The sequence below is a fragment of the Nannospalax galili genome, unplaced genomic scaffold, assembly GCF_000622305.1.
Source record: "Nannospalax galili isolate Female #2095 unplaced genomic scaffold, S.galili_v1.0 scaffold734, whole genome shotgun sequence".
Taxonomy (NCBI): Eukaryota; Metazoa; Chordata; class Mammalia; order Rodentia; family Spalacidae; genus Nannospalax; species Nannospalax galili.
Genome location: NW_008337073.1, coordinates 510,926 through 535,563, shown reverse-complemented (window position 1 = coordinate 535,563; position 24,638 = coordinate 510,926). Strand labels below are relative to the sequence as shown.

At 39.2% G+C, this 24,638-nt stretch overlaps 1 protein-coding gene across 4 annotated transcripts in view; it reads left to right on the top strand.

The window, feature by feature from the left end:
* Apaf1 (apoptotic peptidase activating factor 1) overlaps positions 1-22,460 on the top strand; it is an 84,724-nt gene extending 62,264 nt beyond the window's left edge. For 2 of the 4 annotated variants that reach the window (XM_008832051.3, XM_029563079.1), the window contains exons 22-27: positions 2,765-2,890; positions 10,819-10,938; positions 11,604-11,729; positions 13,966-14,091; positions 16,352-16,498; positions 20,062-22,460. In XM_008832051.3, coding sequence (XP_008830273.1) covers positions 2,765-2,890; positions 10,819-10,938; positions 11,604-11,729; positions 13,966-14,091; positions 16,352-16,498; positions 20,062-20,208 — 792 coding nt within the window. In that variant the 3' untranslated portion in view covers positions 20,209-22,460. The remainder of the gene's footprint in view (positions 1-2,764; positions 2,891-10,818; positions 10,939-11,603; positions 11,730-13,965; positions 14,092-16,351; positions 16,499-20,061) is intronic. The other 2 variants (XM_029563080.1, XM_029563081.1) reach the window with 2 other exon arrangements.
* The last annotated feature ends 2,178 nt before the right edge of the window (positions 22,461-24,638 follow it).

Here is a 24,638-nt window from a genome sequence, read left to right as displayed (position 1 = left end):
AGTGGTATAGCTAGTTTTCAAATTAAAGCCTCTGAGTATATTTGCCCAATAATTCTGCTACCCTGTTTTCCCCTTTGGAAATAGTGATTGTCTATCCCGCTCCTCTGAGAAGGTCCAATCACAACAATTCTTCTTTGCTTTTTGAGGGGTCTTTTTTTCAGATGTTTGTGTTAGATTTGAATTTCTGGAATCTCCCGTTATAACATCCTTATTTCCTTGACTAAGTTTTAATTTGAGTAAAGAAAACATATTTTTTGTAGTATGAGTTCACTTGAAAACTTCTTTTTGTAAGTCACTATTTTTTTAATTTGTGTTACTATTTTTATTTAAAAAATTTTTACATTTCCTGCCTCTTTCTGTGCCACAGTGTGGGTGTGGAGGTCAGAGAACAGCTTGTGGGAGTCAGTGCTCTCCTTTCATCATGTGGGTTCTGGGGATCCAACTCAGGCCCCCATGCTTACGCAGCCAGTACTTTACCTTCTGAACCATCTCACCAGCCCTGTTATTTCTTTCTTAATCTCTGTATTTGGTGTGTTAGTCTTAAGCCCTCTTATGGCTTGTCACACTGTTCTCCAGTCTTCTCTTTTCTTCTCTTCCTTTACCTGTCGCCCTTGTCATCCTTTATCTTTCCTCATTTCTGTGCTGTTATGAAGAACTTGCCTTGTCTCATCCAAGATTTTTTTCCTTTCTTCTTTCTTTCTTTTATTTATTTATTTATTTATTTATTTATTACGTATATGCATGTGTGCCCGTGTGGGTATGTGCACACAAGTGCAGTACCCATGGAGGCCACAAGAGAGCATCAGATCCCCTGGAGCGGGACTTACAGATGGATGCAAGTGTAGGGGCTGGGAGGCCAAGCTGGGTCTTCACCACTGAGCCACCTGTCCAGTCATCTTGCTCTTCTTTCTTTGTGGTACTGGAAATGTCTCCATTGCTATGACAAAATACTCTGACCAATACCAATTTGGGGAGGAAAGGGTTTATTTTATCTTATATCTCCTGGGTCCCAGTTCATCAGGGAGCCCAAGGTAAGAACTCAGGGCAGGAACCTGGAGGCAGGAGCTGGAGCACAGGCTGTGGAAGAATGCTGCTTACTGGTTTGCTCCTCTGGCCCATGCTCAGCCTGCTTTCTTATGCAACACAGGCCCACCTGCCCAGGGATGGCACCACCCATAGTGGGCTGGGCCCTCCCATATCACTCATCAATCAAGAAGGTGCCCCATGGACATGGCCGTAGGCCAGTCCAATGAAGGCAGTTCCCCAGTTGAGGCTCCCTCCAGCCCAGGTATGTCTAATTGGCACTAAAGCTATCCAGCACAACCAACATCTACTTTTCATTGATTTTCGACCTTTAAATGGCAGTTTCATCTGGTTCAGCCCAGCAGCTACTATTCACTGCTACAGATGCTCTTGTTGAATTCTTATGGCATCTTGGATACCATGATTCATGTTTTATAGATGTCTAATTCCCTACCTTTTCACAACTTTCCTGAGTGGTATAGCTAGTTTTCAAATTAAAGCCTCTGAGTATATTTGCCCAATAATTCTGCTACCCTGTTTTCCCCTTTGGAAATAGTGATTGTCTATCCCGCTCCTCTGAGAAGGTCCAATCACAACAATTCTTCTTTGCTTTTTGAGGGGTCTTTTTTTCAGATGTTTGTGTTAGATTTGAATTTCTGGAATCTCCCGTTATAACATCCTTATTTCCTTGACTAAGTTTTAATTTGAGTAAAGAAAACATATTTTTTGTAGTATGAGTTCACTTGAAAACTTCTTTTTGTAAGTCACTATTTTTTTAATTTGTGTTACTATTTTTATTTAAAAAATTTTTACATTTCCTGCCTCTTTCTGTGCCACAGTGTGGGTGTGGAGGTCAGAGAACAGCTTGTGGGAGTCAGTGCTCTCCTTTCATCATGTGGGTTCTGGGGATCCAACTCAGGCCCCCATGCTTACGCAGCCAGTACTTTACCTTCTGAACCATCTCACCAGCCCTGTTATTTCTTTCTTAATCTCTGTATTTGGTGTGTTAGTCTTAAGCCCTCTTATGGCTTGTCACACTGTTCTCCAGTCTTCTCTTTTCTTCTCTTCCTTTACCTGTCGCCCTTGTCATCCTTTATCTTTCCTCATTTCTGTGCTGTTATGAAGAACTTGCCTTGTCTCATCCAAGATTTTTTTCCTTTCTTCTTTCTTTCTTTTATTTATTTATTTATTTATTTATTTTATTTAATTTAATGTGTATGAGTGTCAGTGCACCCATGTCGTTCAGTGCCCTCAGAGGACAGATGAGGGTGTTGAACCCCCTGGAACTGGAGTTACAGATGGTTGATAGCTGCCATGTGGGTGCTGAGAACTGAACCTGGGTCTTCTATAAGACTAGCCAGTGTTCTTAACTGCTGAGCCTTCTCTCCAGCCCTCCTTTCTTCTTTCTTATTCATCATAAATACCATTTTTATTTTGGAGACTGAGTCCAGACTGCCACTCATTTGATGAATTGGGTGGTTGAGTATTTAGATGGTTCCTGCTGCCCATCTGGCCATTCCAGTAAATGCTTGATTGGGGTGGAGGGCAGAAGTACATGGGTGTGTGTGTGTGTGTGTGTGTGTAATACAGATGTACTGTTCATTTGTGTGGTTTTAGTTCAATTAAGAATATTATAACATGGAAGTGTTATACCTTTCTGTAGTCTAATTTATTGGGAGTATAGTTCCTAAGCATTACTTAATTTCTTTGTATTAATCTTTTTTGGTTTTCTGCTTTGAAGATTATAGAACTTCCAAACAACAGAGTCTTCAGTTCCAGGATGGGGCACAAGAAAGCTGTACGGCACATCCAGTTCACAGCCGATGGGAAGACTCTTATTTCAAGTTCTGATGATTCTGTAATTCAAGTAAGAGGATGAATGAACTAATATTTGTACTGTTAAAACAGAAAAACACTTCTCTAGAAAAATAACACTTTGTGTCTAAAATTTGGTCACTTAAATTATTTTGGGTGTACATCTAGACTATATACGTGGGTTTAGGTAAAATCCATTCATAGTTCATGTTTTTCTGTGGGTGTGGGATGGCAAGCAATTTCACGTAGGTTATTTTTTTTTATTTAAAAAATATTTTATTATTTTTATTTTCTGTGTATGAGTGTATTGTCTGCATGTATGTGAGTGCACCTGTGTCGTGCAATGCCGCCGAGGTCAGAAGAGGCCTTCCGATTCCCCTGGAACTGGAGTTAAGGACATGTGGGTGCTGGGAATTGAACCCGGGTCCTCTGTAAGAGCAGTCAGTGCTCTTAACTGCTGATCCATCTCTCCAACTCCAGGTTATTTATTTTGAAAAGATTAATTTTTATTTTATATGTATGAGAGATTGCCTGCATGTATGTAAAGTGTACCACATGTGTACACCACCCACAGATGCCATACTATGCACAGATGTATCTTCTAGAACTGGAGTTCATAGATGGTTGTGAACTGCCATGTGGGTGCTTAGACTGGAACTCTTATATAAAAAAAGTTGTTTACTATAATGATTGTGGACATGGAGACTTTCAACTCGAAATTCTTTTAAAAATCATTTGATTTCTATTGTTCTGGTACACATACTTTAATACTCAGTATTACAGGGCTTACTCTGAAGAATAGACCTCTTCAGAAGTATCACCGATAGTGTGTAGTTATGTAGATATTTTTAAATCCTATAAACAATATTCATTTTTATTTTATGTATGTAACTGTTTTACGTGCATGTATGTACATCACATGAATGCAGGTCCCACAAGGCCAGGAGAGGGCATCAGATCCCCAAAACTTGAGTTATAGACAGGTGCTGTGTGGGTGCTGGGAACTGAACCTGGGTTCTCTGCAGAAGCAGCCAGTGCTCTTAATTGTCGAACCATCTCTCCAGCCCCAATTATTCAGATTTTTTTTTTTAAAAAAAGTTTGCTCTCATGCCTACATATGGCATGCTTGAGGTGCTAGTTTTGATTTCCCACTTGAGGAGGTACTGACTTCTCATAGTGAAAGATTTGGCTTTTTTCTTCCCTTCCCTGTCCTGTTTTGAATGTATGTGCATGCATACATGCGCCCATAGCCAGTTTTCAGTCCTGCAATCACAACAGTTTTGATAAAATTGTATTTAGATCCCTAGCATTAATACATGTTCAAGTAGACTGTGTACTAAAGGGTATTATTAATGTAATTTTTGTCTTGTGTTTTTTGTTTTAGTTTTCTTTGTTGTTTTTGTTTATTTTTATTTTAAATAGAATATTCCTGTGTAGCCCAGACTGGTCTTGAACTCAGTGTCCTCCTGCCCCAGTCTCATGAGTGGTCTGACTACAGGCCTGTGTCATTACACCTGGTGGTTGCAATTCCTGTCTTAATATAGTTTAGAAAAATACGACTTTTGATTAATTGTAGCTGGAAATTTTCTTACTTTAAAACTTTGAGGATATTGCTTCATTTTTCTTACACATTCTAAAATTTATGTTGAGAATACTAAAGTTTTTACTCTTTCTGGAAGATTTCAGAATCTTCTCTTGGGCCCCAGAATTTTGAAATTTCATAATGATGTGCCTTGGGGTGTATTTTCTTCCTTCCATTGTTTTGTATATTTAGTTGTTCTTCTCAAGGAAACTTACAGTCTTAGAGTTACCTGACTTATTTCTTCTTTTTCTTTTTCATTTTCTTGTCCAAGCTGATTCTCTTTGTATAAAACCCATTTTTCATATGTTGGGTTTTGTTTGTTTGGTTTTGCTGTTTTCCTTTTCAAGATAGTGTCTTCTATAACCCAGGCTGGATTTGAACTCACTAGATAGCTGGGGATGACCTTTCTGATCCTTCTGCCTCCACAGACATGTGCTATCATGCTTGCTGTGGGCTCCTCGCCCCCCTTAATACTGTGTGCTATTTTCTGGTATTTTTCTTAGTTTTTACTTTTTCAACCCTACCTCCTGACCTGAGTGCTGGGATTAAAGGTATGTGCTACCACGCCCAACCCCTTTTATTGATTTTTTTTTTCATTTTATGTTGTTAATGCCCAAGATGTTTTTATTTTTTTTTAAAGACGGCTCATTATGTAGCTCAGGCTTACTTCAAACTTGTCATGTAGCCCAGGCTGGCTCTGACCTTCTGATCCTCTACCTTAGCCTCCCAAACGTTAGGATTACAGGTATGTGCTACCACATATGGCTTTTCGTTGTTCCTTTTTAAAGAACATTGTGTTCTTTTGTCACAGATGGAATATGTTCTCTTACACTTTGCAGAGATATGTACACATATATTACTAGAAATTATACATGTTATATGTAAATATATCATTTATATCTAGTAGATATAATTGACACACACACTCACACACTTTCTCATTTCAAGCTTCTCTTTGGGTAGTGATGATCATTAGCTACCAGTGATGGGTATGAAAACAGGTCTATGTGTTGACTGAGACATTTTCTGAAAGGTGGTCTGAATGGAGAATCATTGTTGTCAGTGGATCTTTATGGATTTTGTCTTGTTCTGAGCTTCCTGGAAAAGAATCTTCTCCTTTCCTGCCTGGCAGATAAATGAAGCTGATGGGTTCTCGAAACTAGGTGGGGAAAGAACATTGGGAGTAGATGCTAGACCTCAGCATTTCACCTGCATTGCTCCTGCTTTCCCCAGATTGCTGTCCTGCTGTTCTTAGCCCGTTCCCCATTTCCACCTTTGGATATATTTAGGGCTTCCAGTTTCTGAGCATTTGGGGGGTATGTACTGTCAGTTGTGGGTTTTTGGACTACTACAGTGCTTCTAGGATTTTGTTTTCTTGGTTCTGCTCAGTTACATTTCTCCTGTTTTCCATTCTCCAGCATTTTGTTGTTACCTCCTTTCCTGTTTGCCTTCTCCCTTCCCTCTTACTGTAGCCATCTTTTATTCTGATTTCAGAGATAAAGGCAAGAAATACATTTTGTAGTGACAATTGACAGTTGTTATTTATTTGCTTATTTATTGCTGTGCTGGAGATTGACCCCAGGGTCTGTGCATACTAGGCAACTACTGAGTTATACCCTTAGCTCTTTTATTTAGTATATATTTCTTATGGTAACAACATTTAATTGTACTATTAAAAACTATTTTGAAAAAAAGAACTATTTTGGAAAACCAATCTTGCTATGTTGTGTCTTTGTGAAGGTGTAGTAATGGAATGAAATTTGGCTTCAGTACAGAAACTTTATTACAGGTGCCCATGATGCTCCTTTATTAGCTGTGAAACTCAGGGTAATAGTCACATTTCTTCCTCTCCAGATATCTTTGAAATGGGGGAGATTAAACTGCATCTGATGAATCCTGTTGGAACATCATATGCTGTGTGAACTTAAATTCATAAAGTTTTATGACTTGCTTGGAGATATTCTCAGCCAGAAGGATAAATAATTTTTAGAAATACTTTTAGAATATGTTATTTGTTTTTTTTGTTTTTTTTAAAATTTTTATTTAATGTGTATACATGTATTGCCTGCATGTGGGTAAGTGCACCCATGCCGTGCAATGCCCTCGGAGGTCAGAAGAGGATGTTGGATCCCCTGGGACTGGAGTTAAGGGCAGCTCTTAGCTGCCATGTGGATGCTGGGATTCAAACCCGGGTCTTCTGCAAGAACAACCAGTGTTCTTAATTGCTGAGCTCTCTCTCCAGCCCCAATATTTTATTATTTTTATTTTATGTGTATGAGTGTACTGCCTGCTTGTATGTGAGTGCACCTGTGTCATGCAATGCAAGAACAACCAGTGTTCTTAACTGCTGAGCCATCTCTCCAGCCCTTCTTTGTTTATTTTTATTATTATTATTTGAGACAGGATCTTCCTGTAGCTCCAGCTGGCCTGGAACTCACTGTGTAGACCAGGCTGACCTCAATCTCACAGAGATCCCTCTAGCCTCTGCCTCTCAAGTGCTAAGTTTAAAGACCACAATGCTCAGAGAGAACAGGAATTATTTTTTAAAATACAAGTTGTATTTCATCTTTTCCTGTTCTACTCAGAATGTTTTTTTTAAAATCATTTTATTTATTATTTTTATTTTATGTGTATGAGTGTATTACCTGCATGTATGTCAGTGCACCCATGTTGTGCAATGCCATGGAAGTCAGAAGAGGGCTTCAGATTTCCCTGGAACTGGAGTTAAGGATGGTTTGTGGCCTCCATGTGGGTTCTGGGAATCGAACCCGGGTCCTCTGCAAGAGCAGTCAGTGCTCTTAACCTCTGAGCCATCTCTCCAGCCCCTAGAATGTTTTTTATATTTACAGTATTTTAATGTGTCAGGTAATGAAACTCTTGGTAGGTATGTCTGAGAAATGATTTGCTGATTTTTTTTGTTTGTTTTTTTTTTGGTTTTGTTTTTGTGCTTTATTTTTCAATTTTTTTCTTTTTCTTTTATTATTTTATCTTTATTTTTAAAATTTTATGTGTATGAGTTTGTTGCTTGTATGCATGTAAGTGCACCTGTGTTATGCAATGTCCATGGAGGTCAGAAGAAGGCATCAGATCCCCTGGAACTGGCGTTACAGATGGTTGTTAGCCGCCATGTGGGTACAGGGAATAGAAACCAGGTCATCTGCAAGAACAGCCAGTGTTTTAAACCACTGAGCCTTCTCTGTAGCTCCTTGTTTTATTTTTTTGAGACAGGGTCTCATGTAGCCAAGACTGACTTTGAACTTCTGTTCCTCCTGCCTCCTCTGCCCCGGTTCAGGGATTACAGATGTGTGCTTCCACACTCAGCTTTGTTTTAGTTTTTAAATATTTTATGTATTTTTATTTTAAGTGTATGAGTGTATTGCCTGAATATATGTAAGTGCACCCGTGTCATGCAGTGCCCACGGAGGTCAGAAGAGTATGTAAGAGCCCCTGGAACTGTAGTTAGGGACAGTTGTTAGCTGCCATGTGGGTGCTGGGAACTGAACCTGGGTCCTCTGCAAGAACAGCCAGTGCTCTTAACCACTGAGCCGTTTCTCAAACTCTCTTTAGTTTTTTAAGATTTAGCAAATGACTAAGTGAAGTTTTGTTTTAATAATCTTTATATCCCCAGCCTGAAACATAGAGTTTAGAGAATTCTTGACAAGCTGAAGTTACTGCTAGAATTAGGAGGATCAGCTCACCTGCTTAGCCTGGTGAGAACTGAGGTCAGCTTTGGTAGCTTTTGATCCTCTACTTTGAAGTAAATAAAGCTCAAGTGTTAGCCACATTTGCTTGATGCATAGAAATTTCTTGGTCCTTATAGGTATAAGAAATTTATTTATTTACTTATTTATTTACTTTATTATTTTTGTGTGTATGTTTCAGTTGGAGTCTCACATTGTAGCCTGGACTGGCTTCAAACTTGTGATCCTTCTGTTTCACCCTTTCCAGTGCTGGGATTATAGACATGTGCTACTTATGCCCAGCCAACATTTAAAAATTTGATATAGCTGAAAACATTCTACAGTATACATACTCACAAAAGATTATTGCTAATGGTAGATATTCCCAAGTTCAACTTCAGTGCATTTGGTAAATGCTAGTCTAGTTTATCTATGCATCAAGGTGGATTCAATGAACAATATGTTAGATTTGAATTAGAACAACAACAAAGCTCCACTGTCATCAGTGCCTTGTCAAAAGGCTTCTATGGAAATGATTGCTAGGTTCTCTGTAATATCTGCTCAGGAAGGTGCTCTGACTTCCTCAGGTAGAGTTCAGCAGGAAGAGCATCAGTTAGGAATGGGCTTTGAATCAGGCACAGCCAAGACTGTTGAGAAGGAGGAGCTGTTAGTAGTCACTGATCATCTGTACAGTAAAGCCCAGAAAAGGGAAGGAAGGAGCCAGGGCATTCCTAGTGGAAATGGTTTAGGGTATGATATGCTTCATTATACAGGGTGCCTTTACTTTTTGGTATGATTTGGGGAGCCAGGAAAGCCTGTGTTCCCTTGACTATACCACAGCCCCCAGCATGAATTCTTAAAATACTGGAATTTTGAATCCATCCATGCTCATTAGAAAGCTCTCACTTCCAGTTCCTCCTCTAAAGTCATCTTGCTGGCATACAGCATACACCATTCCTGGTAATCCTGCTTCTGTGAACAGATGCCCTAAGGTAGAAGATTTGAGAGCCAAGGCTTGGTGGGGAGGCCAGCTGCTGAATGTAGTAGAGAAAGGAGCAAAGAAAGGAGAATGAGATAGGCAAAACTATAAACGAAATTACATAGGCTTAAAGTTATCTTTAATGTTCGACCTTCACTTGAACTAGAACCATAATGCTGATTATGTGCATACCTATCGTGATGTTGATTTAAGGTCATTTTAGTTTTTTGAAGCCTGTCCGATTACCTACACCTTCCCTGGACTCTCAAGGCTGTTTCCTTCAGTACCTTTCCAAACTTTTTCTGCTCTAGTGTTCCAGGATTCATTCTCTGTGTGTGAAAAGTCCTGTTTGTGGGCCAGGTGTGGTGGCGCGTGCCTTTGATTCCAGCACTTGGGAGGCAGGGGCAGGTGGATCACTATTAGTTCAAGGCCAGCCTGGTCTACATAGTCAGTTCCAGGACAGCTGGGACTACAGGGAGACCCTCTCTCAAAAAGACCCAAACAAACAAACAAACAAACAAAAAAAACAGAAACAGACCTGTTTGTGACTCTTAATTATAGTCCATTCCTCTCACTTATTTTGAGTATTCTCTCTACCAAATCCTCTCTAAAGAACTACCAATTTTGAGTTTCACAGTATTTTTATTTCTGTAATTACTATCTTTGTGTAGGATTTTTTAAATGTCTCATTGCTTGGGTTTCTTCACGATAGAGCCTTGTTTGATGAACATATTCATGTAGGTGCTAAATAAACATTTAAAAAATATTTTATTTATTATTTTTATTTTATGTGTATGAGTGTATTGCCTGCATGTATGTGAGTGTACCCATGCCATGCAATGTTGCGGAGGTCAGAAGAGGGATTCAGATTCCCCTGGAACTGGAGTTAAGGGTGGTTCATAGCCGCCATGTGGGTGCTGGGAATCGAACCTGGGTCCTCTGCAAGAGCAATCAGTGCTCTTAACTGCTGAGCCATCTCTCCAGCCCCTAAACAAACATGTTTAATAAATTAATTTGAAATCAAGAATTTAAAATGCCTCTAAATGCAGTTGCTTTGATTTAGTAAAGAATGCTCTGTATATAGACATGACATAGACATTTCTGCTCACTGCTGTGCCTCAGATGTTCTTGTGTGTTTATTTTGTGCCAGTTGCTGGCACTACTTCAATTCTTTCTTCTCTTGTGTCTGAGGACCCTCTTTCTGAAGCTCCATGTGAAAAATAATGCCCTATTGCTTTTTTTTTTCTGAGAATTGCATTAGCAGATAGCTAAGGCTTTTGAAGCTTAAACAGTTCCATGATCTGTTTTCAAGTTTCTCTGGCTGACCTTGGGCAGTAGGGCCAGCTTCAGTGGAGCCAGAATCTGCAGACTTGCCCAGCAAGGCTTGCAAATCTGCAAATATGTAATTGGGATAATTTTCTCTGGAAAATTTAATTAGATGGTGAGTTCACTGGCATATTGTAAATTTTTTTCTATCTTCTGGTTTAATTAACTATTCTCTAAGCAACTGAAGGGAACAAATTTTATTTAGGAGGAAAGGTGTTTTATTTTGCCCTTCATCAAGCTAATTAACCCCAGCCTTCTCTCTTTGTAAAATGTAGACAGAATATTCTTTGTTACTACTTCTCTCTTTGAAATGCTATGAGGATAAAAGACTTTAGACAACAGAATACACAACCCCCTTCCAGGGGGATATTATTGAAGGAGGTTTATAATAGATTTATTTCTTTGATATTCAGGTATGGACTTGGCAGTCAGAGGAATATGTCCTTCTGAAAGCCCATCAGGAAACAGTGAAGCACTTCAGGCTCCTAAAAAATTTAAGATTGCTTTCTTGGTCATTTGATGGAACAGTGAAGGTAATTTGAATCCCAGATTTTAAAAATTTTAAACTATTTATTTTGGAGTCAGGGTCTCTCACTATGCAGCCCTTGCTGGCCTGGAATTTGCTATATATACCAGGCTGGCCCTGAACTCACAGAGCTCTGTCTGCCTCTGCCTCCTGAGTCCTGGACTTAAGGTGTGTACCACCACATCTGGCCTCAGATTTTTTTTTTAAAGAAAACATTCTCATATTGCTCTACTGTGCCAGCTAAAAGCACATGAATATTACAGAACAGAATGCTTTGTGTTCACTGCAGTCACCTACATCTGTTTTATGTTTGTAAGCGTTTATACAAAAGGATACTTAAGCGATCAGAACAGCTAGTGTTCTAAAACTTGTTTTGTGGCTGTTTTCTAGCTGATCATGCTCTTAATGTCCTTCTTTCTTCCCTTCCTTACCCCTGCCCTTATTTGTGGTGCTAGGAATCAAAGCCAGGATTTTGCACATGGTTGCACTCTGCTATTGAGCCCTCAGCTCTTGTTTTTTTTGAGACACTTTTGTACTGTGTAGTCCAGGCTAGTCCTGAGCTGTGATCCTCCCGTCTCTGCTTCTCACATGATGTGATTACAGGTGTGTGCCACCATGCCTGGCCAAAATGTTCTTTAAAGTATTACCTACTGTTTTTTTTTCTCCCTTAAGATATGGAATATTGTTACTGGAAGGATAGAAAAAGACTTTGTTTGTCATCAAGGTACAGTACTTTCTTGTGACATTTCTTCTGATGGCACCAAGTTTTCATCTACCTCTGCTGATAAGACTGCCAAGGTAGGTCAGTCACTTAAAGTGCCCATGTTTAACACTTTTTAAAAAAAATTATTCTTATTTTATGTGATGAGTGTTTGCCTGCATATATGTAAATCTACCACATGTGTGTATTGCCTGTGGAGGTCAGAAGAGAGCATCCGATCCCAGGAATTGGAGTTACTGATAGTTGTTAACTGTCATGTGGGTGCTGTGAACTGGACCTGGGTTCTCTGCAAGAGCAGCCATCTCTCCAGCCCCTGTGTTTAAAACTTTTACTATTGATATGAATCCAAGTAATGTATAAAGCAGGATAGTAACTTTCTGTCCACACACCTATCATATATATGTTTTTAATTTTCTTTATCATTTTGAGTGTATATGAAAGAGAGAAGAGTGAGTGAATGTGGGTACACATGAGCCACTGTGTGTGTGTGTGTGTATGTAAAGTAGATGACACCTTTCAGGAGTTAGTTCTTTCCTACCTTGTTGCAGCAGAGTCTCGGTGTTGCTGCTGCTTCTGCTGTCTGCTTACTCCAGACTCTAGGTGGCCTGTGAGGCTACAGGTGGTTCTCTTGTCTCATCTCCCATCTCACCATAGGAATGCTGGAATTACAGATACAGGCCACTGCATCTTGGGTTCCACTCAGGTTGTCAGGCTTGCATGGCTCGTGTTTGTACCTGAGCCATCTCTCCAGATCCTGGCTCATATTTTAGGACAGGTAGCACTAGGAATTCCACTCTATAATTTCATCATAAGTGTCATTGTCTGTATTTTACATATATATAAACTAAAGCTAGAGAATCTTGTCCTGGTCCCAAACTTTTGGAGAATGCCCACTAGCGTTTAGTTATTGTTAGATAGATTACATGAATAACATCAAAGATTTGTGATTCTCCCTTATGAATCACTTTTGTATTTGTATCTAATCAAATGAAATATCCGCTGCATATTATATATAAAATAAATGAAAAGGATGTAAGTTTAATTAGTAAGATTTTATTCCATTGGTGCAAGTTGAGACTTTCAGAGAGCTCTGAATCATGCTGCTAGCCCGGGGAGTCTCAGTTTTACATTCTCTTCTTTTTTCTTCCTTCTTTGTTAACGACATCATTATCATCCTTTCTTTCCAAACTATAAATATTGAGATTTATCAGGAAATATATCCTGGTTTTGGTGCTTTTGTGTACTGCTGGTGCCTTTTAGATCTCTCTGCACTTCCTTGTCCCCAAAGACCATGCTTTCCTCCCTATTCACTGGTAGACAGCTTTGTGTCTGTGTCTCCTGTGTGTTATTTCCCCTTCAGTCACTCAAGTCCTCTGGTGAAGCACCTATCATGTTATGTTTTGTAGGCAAACTCCTAAGCCCATCACTGCCTTTTTCTGGTCTGTTGTGCCTTCTGTGCCTGCCACTTTGTCCCTCTGTCTTTTTATGCATGCTGTTAACTCTGGTTTGACACAGCCTTTGCTTCTTTCAACCTTGAGTGTTATGACACATCTTCTAGAACTACATTTCGTGTTTGCTTCAGTGAAGTGTTTTCGGGCAGGGTTAGCTGCTCTACCACCATAGTTTCCATTACATTTTATTTGTGTTTGTTGGAGCATTTCAACTGTTAACAAACTATTACTGAGTCTGCCTTCCTGATTAAACTATAAACTTCAAGGAAAGGGTCTATGTCTAGTTTATCTTTATCCACAAGTTCTTAGTTTTTAGTGCCTGGAACATGGTAGTTTTCAGTCAGTCCTTGTTCAATGCTGGTAACAGAACCACAGAGAGAATATTGGAAGGAAAAGGCATTTGGCCACCAAGATTGTAGGAGAGTATAGTGACAAGTCTTTCAAGAGCACTGACCATGTGTTAGGTCCTTTGCTAGACCTTTGACTGCCTGTAATCTCATGTAATTGTCACACTGTAGGTATCAGCTAGAGAAGTTATCAGTTGTCCTAGGTCATAGGAAACTGGTAAAGAGTAGACTCATAACTCTGATCTGCCTCACTCTCTAGATTGTTCTTGACTGATTCTGTGTTCCTTCTTCTGAGTATTAATATAAAAACAAGAAAGCTGTGGCTTTGGTCCTTGAGCTACATTTAATTTGAAAAACTAAAGGGAAGTTCCAAACAATCAACAAGGTTGCAAGTTGGTGCACCGCCAAGTGTTTTAATATATGATTGACTTCATGGCTGCAGAGCATTCAGGGCATGCTTTGTAGATGTTTACTTAAGTGTATATTCACTATTCTTAATCTTCATTGCCTTCCAGATTTGGAGTTTTGAACTCCTTTACCCTCTTCATGAGTTGAAGGGCCACAGTGGTTGTGTGCGCTGCTCTGCCTTCTCTCTGGACGGCACCCTGCTGGCAACTGGAGATGACAATGGGGAGATCAGGGTAGGTTTGTTCTGAATGAATTAATCAGCTTGGGCTGGCATTCTTCACCACATGGAGTTGTTTGTTTTTGAGAGAGAGAGAGTCTTGCTGTGTAGCTTAGGCTGACCTGGACTCACTATGCAACCTTGCCTGGCCTCCAGTTCCATATTCTTCTGTATTAGTGTCTAAAGTCCTGGAATTATGGATGTGTGCCACTACATCCAGCTTAACATTGAAGACCTTTTTTGATGAGATAAGACTCATAGGCCCTGGGGTATTGTTATATTTCTTGTGCACAATGTATTCATAGCCACCTTTACCTCAGGAAATAATTTATTTTAGAGTTAGACATTTTCTACATATGTGAGCAGGTAAATGCTGTAGTTATTTGCAGTTGGTTCTCTGCTGTTTGAGAATGATTCATCTTAATTTTTAAAAAATGTTTATTTTTATTATTTTAAAGTATGTGTATAGAGACTAGAGAGTTGGCTCAGCAGTTAAGAGCACTGACTGCTCTTACAGAGGACTGGGTTTGATTCCCAGCACCCATATGGCAGATAACAACTGTCCTAACTCTAGTTCCAGGGGATCCCACACCCCCTTCTGACCTCTCTAGGCATTGTATGACATGGGTGCACTTACATGCAGGCAATTTACTCATGTACATAAAAAAAAAAAAATATATATATATATGTATAATAAATTTGGTCTTTTTGAGACAGGGTCTCCCTGTGGCTTTAGCCTGGAATTTGCTGTTTAGACCAGGCTGGCCTCAAACTCACAGAGATCCACCTCCTCTGTCTCCCGAATGCTGGGATTAAAGGTGTGTGCCACCATGCCTGGCTATAATAATAAAATATTCTTTTTTTTTTAATTCATTATTTTTTATTTTATGTGTATGAGTGTTATGCATGCATGTAGGTAAGTACACCTGTGTCGTGCAATGCCCAGGGAGGACAGAAGAGGCTGTGGGATCCCCTGGAACTGGAGTTACAGACAGTTGTTAGCTGCCGTGTGGGTCAAACTCGGGTCTTCTGCAAGAACAGTCAGTGTTCTTACCTGCTGAGCCATCTCTGCAGCCCCTAAATAAAATATTCTTTAAAAATAAATAAAGTATATGTATATATGTGTCTATGTGTGGGTATGTGCATATGAGTGTAGGTGAGATGCTAGATGCATCAGATATCCTTGGAGCTGAAGTTATAGGTAATTCTGAACCTAACATGGGTGCTGGTAACTGAACTTGGGTCCTCTGGAAGAGCAGTACTGTTAACTTCTGAGCCATCTCTCCAGCCTGATTCATGTTAAGTTTTGAACCAAAGGTGGGTTTTAGTGGTAGAATTTGAGGAAAATAATTTCGTAAATCATTGGGTTATAAATGAATTACAAAGTGTGCTGTTCTTGTTACTCAATGTAGAGGTCTTTTTTAACACCCTATGCATTAGTCCACATTTATGGTGGGGTTTGTTGCCATCTTGTTTGGACTATCTGTCTTTGTTAATGAAGTTGTACAATCATAGACTAGGTGTTGAAGAAGTAGAGTCTACACAGAGGCCAGTTTTTATCATGCTGCAGCTCTTAAGATGTTCATGTAACCCATACCAGTTTTATTTCGAGAACAATTTTTCTGAGATGTACAGGATGCTGTTCTTCTTGTGTCTGTGGACATAAAGTGCAACATTGAAAGCATTGGGTGCAGAAAGATGAGAGATCGTGGAAAAGCTGCTTGGTGCTGTAGAAGAATTGGACAGATGAGTCAAAAACATGGGCACTGGGATAGCTGGTTTACTTACCAGTAGTTTTTGAAGAGGATTTTAATTTCCAGTGATGGGGTTGTTTTTGTTTGCTTTTAAACAAAGGCATTACAACTCAGGGAGTAGGTATATAATCCAGAGAAATAGGAGTATGTGGACTTTCCAGGAGTATAGATGTTATCAGGCTTTCCAGGACAATTCCTCCGATTTGAAGACTTAAGGAATCAACCTTTCTGCTTAGTCACATAAATGTCTGGAATTTCAGTGATAAAATTTTTGATACATGGCCTCATTATGACCTTTGAACTCACAATTCTGCTTCAGCCATCCAAACAGCTGGAGTTAGTGGGGCACTGCCATGCCTGGCTTTTCTCTTTTACTCAGTGGGAATTGTTAACAGTCTGATCAAGTACTCTGCTCCTTTTGCTTTTAAAGAAAGATTGCCAGATACATCACAGATGTATATTGTGAAACTCAAAAACCTCCTGGGTAAACCTGTTAATGAATTATATCTCATGTTTATATAGATATGGAGTGTCTCAAATGGTGAGCTTCTTCATTTGTGGGCTCCGACCTCAATAGAAGAAGGAGCTGCTACCCATGGAGGCTGGGTGACTGACCTCTGCTTTTCTCCAGATAGTAAAATGCTTGTCTCTGCTGGAGGATACCTTAAGGTAAGAGTAAAGACTGTGAAAGAAAGAATAGTCTGTGTCATGTCCACGTGGTTTTCATTTCTATTTTTCGGTTGGGTTTCCTATAACTCAGCAGATAAAAGGCAGTTTCTGTTATCCCACTTTGCAGTGACGAGGCTGACTCATCACTGCAAGGCCACTTTCCTTAGGGCTCTTTGAGGCTTTGGCGACAGTGGTAGGCATATGAGAACTCACGCCACCCCTATACAAATCTAGATTACCAGAATGACTAGCAAGTATAGTGTTCAACCTCATTTTCCCATGTCACTCATTAAGTATTTCAGTTGAAATTATTTGAAAAATGTTATTTGTGAAATTTCCTTTCTTCACCAATAGTAGCATTATTTATATTATTTTATGAATGGTTTTTACCTCCCTTAACTTACTAGTCAGTTTTGAGATGCCTAAAAGTTACTATCCTTGGGTTATAGATGATCAGAACTGGTTTTCATAGAATTGTGACTTTCCTTCTTCTTCCTCTTTGGTTGCTTCAGCATGTTGGCTTCTATGAACTTACCTGTGACTATTGTGGCCAAGGCTTGAGCAAGTTGTGGCTCTTCAGGTCATTTATTGGTGCTTCTGTCAGTTTATTCATCCAGTAAGACTGCGTTCAATGCCGACTGTGTTCAAGGCCGACTGTGTGCTGTGCACAGTATCCAATGGTGGTTCCTACCCAGTACCAGCTAATAATCTATAGAAGAATCAAGTGGAAAATATGGTCCTTAAAGTGTTGGAGGGGCCTGGGACACGTTTGCACAGGGGAGGTTGAGGCAGAAAGGAGAGGAGTAGACAAGTCTACCTTCTGGTGAATCTTTAGAAAACAGTTCACTTTAAAAGGGTTAGAAGATGATACTATTATACAACTGCTTTGGTGTTCTGCGAGCTTTGTAACTGAAAAAGTCCCGTATGAGACTGGTGTTTCTTACTGAAAACAGCCAAGTGTAGATGATATCATTACCCACACAATACAGATGTTGCGATGCATTTGAATGAAGTATTTGATTATATGGATCCCACATTATTGCTGTTTTACTCAACATAAATATTTAGCTTATAAAACAAGGAAGTTAAGGGGCAATTTTCAGCTTTATGAAAGGATACACATTATGATACCTTTACAGCCTGCACTGGACGGACAAATCTCTCACTGTTACATTAATGTATACCTTTTGGGGGGATACTTTTATTCAGCCATCATGGACTCCTGAGCCATTAAAACCACTTGACACCTTTAATGAGAGATAAATATAACTCTTAGCTTGGAGGATGGTGCTTAGGGGAGAGACATTGCTGTCTTCATGTTGGAAACTGAGAGTCTTTAGCTGTATTAGTTGCAGAAAAACTTGACTGCTCAGCTTTGACACCAAGCTTCTAGAGTCTCTGGGTTCCATAGAATGTTGTCTTAGAATTGTGAGCCTGGTGTTAGGATATTACAAACATCAGTGAACAGATTGCAGAGTTCTTAGAGAACCTTGAAATAAAATTGTAGAATAGATCTCCTGCTATATTATAAAGGTTAAGTCTTGAGGCTGGAGGAAACTATGGCCTGTATGTATAGTCTCTATATTTAAGTGAAAATCAGGCTACCTTTGCCTTCTGGTTTGATTACTAGCAGGATTAAACAAATTATGCTATAACCCAGCCTGCATCTACCCAGCATGTTAATATGAAACCATCCAAAAGCATAGAACAAATTAGAAGTAAGAGAAACAGCTGCTAGTGTGGCCAAGAAATTAGGTCTTTTGAGTCTGTTTACTTTAGAATTCAAGCAGTACAAGTTGAGGGTTAGATAGATGAGATGTAGCTAAAATATTCTTACTTTTCAAAATCGTTATAAATGAAAAAGTAATATCACTGGCCTTACCACAGAGAGGCTACTGCTAGAATGATAAGAAGCTCATATTAAATCACACTCCTGAAGGAAAAACCTGATATAAAATGTGGACCACATGGTCATAAATGAAGGTCATAAACGTTATGACTTAGAGGCAGAAGAGTAACATGGTTGGGAGAGTGTCTGGGACAGATTGCCTGAGTTTAGAGCCTAGTTCTGCCACTCCTTAGTTTTTTGCCTTGCACAAGATTGTTTACCTCCGTGTGTCTCAATTGATTTATCTCTAAAACAGGAATAATAATAATATTAGTAATAATAATGTGTACCTTATTACAGATATTTCCCATATACCCTTAGCTTCTACACATACCCAAATATCAACATTAGATATTTACATTTGTTACAATTGATGGACAGACCCTGATATACCCTTGTTACCTAAAGTACATGGAAGGATCGTGTTTGGCATTGTACATTTGTGAGTTTGGATAAATCTTTAATGACATGTATCTACCATTATAGTACCACACTGAGAAGGTTCATTGCCCTGAAAATCCTGTGTTAGCTGCTGTTATAAAATCTTTTCTTCTTAGTTCATATTAAACCAGTGGCTGGTGTGGTGTTTTCAGGAAAAATTATCTGTTTTAATGGTGGGAAAGGAAGGAAGAACACTAGGTTTGAAGTTAGAGGCTTTTATACCTCAACTATCGCCAACGCTGTCATCTGAGTCTTGTTCTCAGAAGCTTGGCTTCCTTGTTTTTAGATGAGGCAGTTGGGTCTAGGAGATGAGCTTCAGAGAAGCCTTGGCCACTGAAAACTAGTGAGTCTCCTCTCAGGGACTGACTCGTGTCCTTGCACTTTCGGTTACATTGTTATTCTAGAAAACAGACGTGCCAGTTCGGGACAGTCTTGGGTGTGTGCTGCTTCAGTAAGCTTTAGCAGACTCCATGGTGTGCACTTTAACCAGTTCCTAGTACTAAGAGTGAAGACAAATATTCAGCACTGCCACAAATGCCAGACAGAATGCCAGGCTCTGTCACGAGCACAAAGATGTGCACACTTACTGTGTTCCTAAGGCTTGGGCCTTTCTAAAATATGACTGTGTGCATTGTCTTTGCCCTCATTTTATCTCTGAGATACAAGGGTAAGCTTTGTGGATTTGGTAAAAATACTGCTGTAAGCAGTGAATTCAATGATGGGGAAAAAAAGGAAGGACTTCGTGAGAGCATCTGCTTCAGTTGAGGGCAATCAGTACTTATCACATAAGCAACCTTACAGCAGGGCCTCTTGCATTACTCCTGGTGAAAAAGAAAATTCAATAGGAAAAAACATTCTCGTTCCTTGTCTGGATCATAAATAGTTTGGGTATCTGTCAGAGTACCAGTCTATGACTGCAAAAGGGCGTGTTAGTGAGGAGAAGCAGTCATTTGCCCATTCCATGAAGAAGACATGCAGACAGGAGAGTTCAGCCTAGCCCCTCCATAACATACTGCCTTGCAGTAGCACTGAGTGTGCTCCTGGCCTTAAGGTCATGATCAGGGTTAATCAACAGAGGTTGACCATTCTTCAGCAGTAAACCTCTTAGGATCATTCCTGCTGTTTGCTTGGTTTAAGAGTGGGGAAGTGGTAGGGTAAAGGATCTGGCTGGTCCTACAAATGATCATTCACTATAATTACCAGCCTAATGAGAGTTTTATTTTTCTCTGAACAGTGGTGGAATGTCGTCACTGGAGAATCCTCACAGATCTTCTACACAAAGGGAACAAATCTGAAGAAAATACATGTGTCTCCTGACTTCAAAACATATGTGACTGTAGATAATCTTGGTATTTTATATATTTTACAGATTTTAGAGTAAAATGGCTATTAATGTAGTTCATCTCCTTAATTTTTAATTGAAAAAAAAGCGAAACTCTGTATCAACTTTTTATAAAGCTGTGAATTGTATTGCAGTATTGCGCTTATTGCAAAAGTGTTTGTGGTCAGATGAATGATGTAACAGCCATTTCCCGAATGACCATATCTTTAACCTTGTTTTCCATAATCATCATTGTTATTAACAATTTGTCACTAATATGCAAATGAAAATGTAAGTGTGTACCTTGTTACACTTTTGGTAAAATTCTCTCTTGATGATTCAAGTTGGCTGACGTAATTAATGAGAATATTCTCATTTTGATGCCATCATTATGACGTCTATGCCCCAAGGTAAAACGGTGGCCTGTTTTCTGGACCACACTTACGTAACCACGTGGGTATGGTTCTCCCAGATACAGTCTTGTTGGCTTATTTGCACTCTTGAAATTTGTTTTAATATTGTGTCTGAGTGCACAGTCTGGAACATTTCTTTTAAGTAACTCAGTGAGTATTGGATTTTAACGTTTCTTTCTATGAAGCAAAAACTTTGTGTTAGATTTCTCTCTGTGGCTGATGGGAGCCCTGTGTGTAATTGGACTCTAGTTGTCAGTATCCGAGTTGAGCACCATCCTGCCCTCTCTCAGTCTTTTTGCTTACTGTTTGACTAAGCTTGAGCTTTCTTAATCTTCATTTTTTTTTCCCTAAAAGCAGTTGCTCCATAGTTAAATATTAACAAATCAGAATTGGTAAGGGGCCAATAAGTATAAATAATACTTTTCTAGAAAATGTGAAATAGTAAAACATATTTTTCTTCTAGTTCATTTACTTTCAGCGAAATGGTATTGTCAGTACTATTCTCTCAGTGAACTTCAAGAGAATTGTGTATGATTTTCTGTGCAGTGCAGGTATCTCTCAGACTCTGAAGATGAGAATGTTCTCCTTCCTAACAACCTGACTTTCTTTCCCTCTCTCTGTGGAACAAGGTTCTATTGTGTTACCCAGGCTGGCCTCAAACTCTTGGGCTCCAGTGATCCTCCTGCTCTGACTCGAATGTAGCTGAGAGGAGATGGCTTTTGATGCAGGAAAAACTTATCAATACCAACTAGTTTTTTTTTTTTTTAACCTCCTTTTAAGATCTTAAGTTGAAGCTTAAACATTTTCCTGTGAAATATTAAGGCCAATAGAGATAAATTAATAATAGATGTCATTTTCTTATAAAAATAAAATGAAAATATACTGTTTTTGCAACAGGAATTAATAAATATTTGTATTAGTGGTAGATAAGCAATGAGCCCATTTCTATTACTGGTGCATATCAATAGATGTGGTGTGGGTAGAGGTAGTAAACTCCTGTATTTGATTTTGTATTTCTTTGTGGTGCTGAAGATTGAACCCAGGGCCTCACCAGTGCTAAACAGGCACTCTCCCATTGATCTACACCCTCAGCCCTTAGATGTATTTTAGATTAGATATTCCTGTATGGCATTTGCAGGAACTGTAAGTACACCGAATAAACTCTTTTATACTGTTAAGGAAGTTTTTTGGCTTATTTCGTTTATTTTTGTTTTGGTAGGTTGAGGAACTAGTTTACAAACTTAGTGTGATTGTAGCAAATGTGGTAAGTGAAAAATCTTAATTTTACAAAAATAAATTTCTGCTGAGTGTGGTAGCATACACCTTTAATCCTAACACTTGAGAGGCAGCAGCAGATGGATCTCTGTGAGATAGAGGCCAGCCTGGTCTACATATTGAGTTCAGGCCAGCTGGGGCTACAAGGAGACCCTGTCTCAAAAAAGCAAAAAACCCAAACAAATAAAAAACAAAACTGTAAATAGTGTGTCTTGCTTTGAATTTGCTAAGAATAATAAAATCAATCAAATAATAATCAAATCATGATTTGATTTTCAGATGTTTTCAGGCTCATCTGATCTGTAGCTGGATTATTAAAGTAAAACAAGAAACATCAATTTTTAAAAGTCTTAACCTTTGTTTTTTTTTAAAAAAAAAAAACTGGAAAAAAAAATGGGAAGACAGGTGACATGTGGGAAGAAGAGACACGTGCAGCTCTGTCACAGCTGCTGGGTTGGCCAAGGCTTTGTTTGTGGTCTGTGGACTAGCACTGTTAAGCACTTTCCTTGCTATATCTTTTTATGTGAAGAATTGCATTGGACTTTGTGTATGTAAAATGGTTTTTGTATTGTATCTTTTATATGTTTTTGAAAACTTTTGTATTTATAATTTACATGTGTGGTTTTTTTTTTTTTTTGCTTTGGAATACTGTTTAAAATAGGAATTAAAAATTTTTTATACAAACAAAATTCCCTGAATTGTTTGAAAAACAGTTTTGAATTTCAGGCACCTTACTTGTCTTTTTTCTGTTGTTAAAAGACTGATGTAAAAGTCTTCAGGGGTGGACAGTGGAGATGCTCAGTCAGTGCACACATGAAGACCTGAGTTCTATTTCCAGAACCCATGTGAGAAAGCCTATAACCCAGCACTGGGAGGCAGAGACAGGAAGATTCCAGAAATAAAGAGCTCACAAAATAAAGAGCTCTAAAGAAGACACCTGATACAGAACTCTGGTCTTCACATTCATAAACACTTGTCACACTGGGAAGACTGGAGGGTAAGATGGTAGATTAGAATCTGCCTCTGTGTGACAGAATGACTGAGAAGAGGTAAGATAACACTATTCCATAGAAAAAGATCACAGGATTAAAGTAAATCATAAGATGACTGGAAAGTGTGGAGAAATGAAGAGCAGTACACTGAAAAGGAATCAGCAGGGCATGGATTTGGCTGTAGCTCCCTGGCAGGGGAGAGGTGAACATCCCTCCACAAAGAAGCAGGTAGCCCTGGTAAAGAGACTGGTAGTCTTCCCCTTAGTACAAGCTCACAGTTTCTGCAACCTCCAATCCAGTTGTGTGATTTAGTAAGACTGACTCCTGTGTGGCAGACCTGCCAGATGTTTGTCTCTCCCCATGTCTCACAGGGTTGTGGCCGGGTGCCATCTTCAGAGGGAGCTTATTGTTTAAGACTGAGCTATTCTGGAGGCCTGAAAACAAGGAACAGTCAACAGTCCCTGGGTGGGAGATGGCCACAGGAACCAGTTGTAGAGAGGGATAAGGCTGCATACAGCTAAGTAGTTCAGATGTCAGGAGGCTCAGGAAGGAAAGGGCATAGTGGTCATAGCTCTACTCTGATAAGAAGCAGGTCACAACATCTGAGGATGACTGTGGAGTCATAAGCCCAGAGTCAGTGGCTACTATCATGAGGTTCACTACTGGACAGAACTCTGAAGCTGTAGCTGAGTACTTAATTTTTGCAGCCTCTCACAGTGTTTAATGTTGAATAGGGTTTGAAAGTACTAAGACTGGTCCTCTAGTACTGATCTCAGTACTCTTTTCCCTCATTCACTTATACTCAGGAGATACCCCTTGGCTAGAGAGTATTAGCATCCTAGCATGTGTCAGTTGGGGAGTCTCTGGAGTGCGGGAGAACCTGCCAGGCTTGATTTATAGCCTAAGATGTGATCTAGTATTTTAAAGAAACTTCGATGGGCTGCTGAGAAGAATGTGCATTCTGCTGCTGTTGGATGGAATATTATGTAAATGTAAATTAAATCCATTTGGTAATGTGCAGATTAACTCTGAAGTTTCTTTATTGGCTTTTAGTCTACATGACCTATCTACTGATAAGTATGGGAAGTTAAAAGCAACCACTTCTATTGTATTAAAAACCCATGTGATCTTTTATGTACATTAGTGTTTCATGAAATTGGGAACCCCAACATTTAGTGCATATGTATTTACAGTTGTTGTCCTCTTGATAGGTTGATCTGTTTATTAATGTATGGTGGATGTTACCACTTCTCACTGATTTTGGCTAAAGTATACTTTATCAGTTATCAGAATAGCTATTCTAGTTTTGTTTTGGCTCACCTTTACCTGGTAAATTTGACTTCTATACTTTCATTCTTAGTTTGTGTCTTTGCCAGTGTGGGTGTTTCTTAGAGCTATCAGCTTATTGGATCTTTTTAAGAAAGTCTGATAGTCTGCATCTTTAAATTAAAAAAAAATTGATTTGTGTGTATGAATGTTTTGCTTGCATTTATGTAGGTACACCATGTGTGTGCAATGCCTGTGAAGATCAGAAGAGGCATGGGATCCCCCTTAGAACTGGAGTTAAGGACAGTTGTTAGCCATCATGTGGGTGTTGGAAATTGAACCTGGGTCCTCTGCAAGAATAGCAAGTACTCTTATCTGTTGAGCCATCTCTCCATGAGAGTTAAGACCATTTATATGGTAATTTTTGAGAGAGGTTTGCTTTTTCCTATAGTTTTGTTTGCTGTTTTCCTGGTTAATGGGATTATTGTTTGTTCTTTTCTTTCTCCTTTATTTATATTAGGAGTTTGCTGGTCTTCTGTGTTGG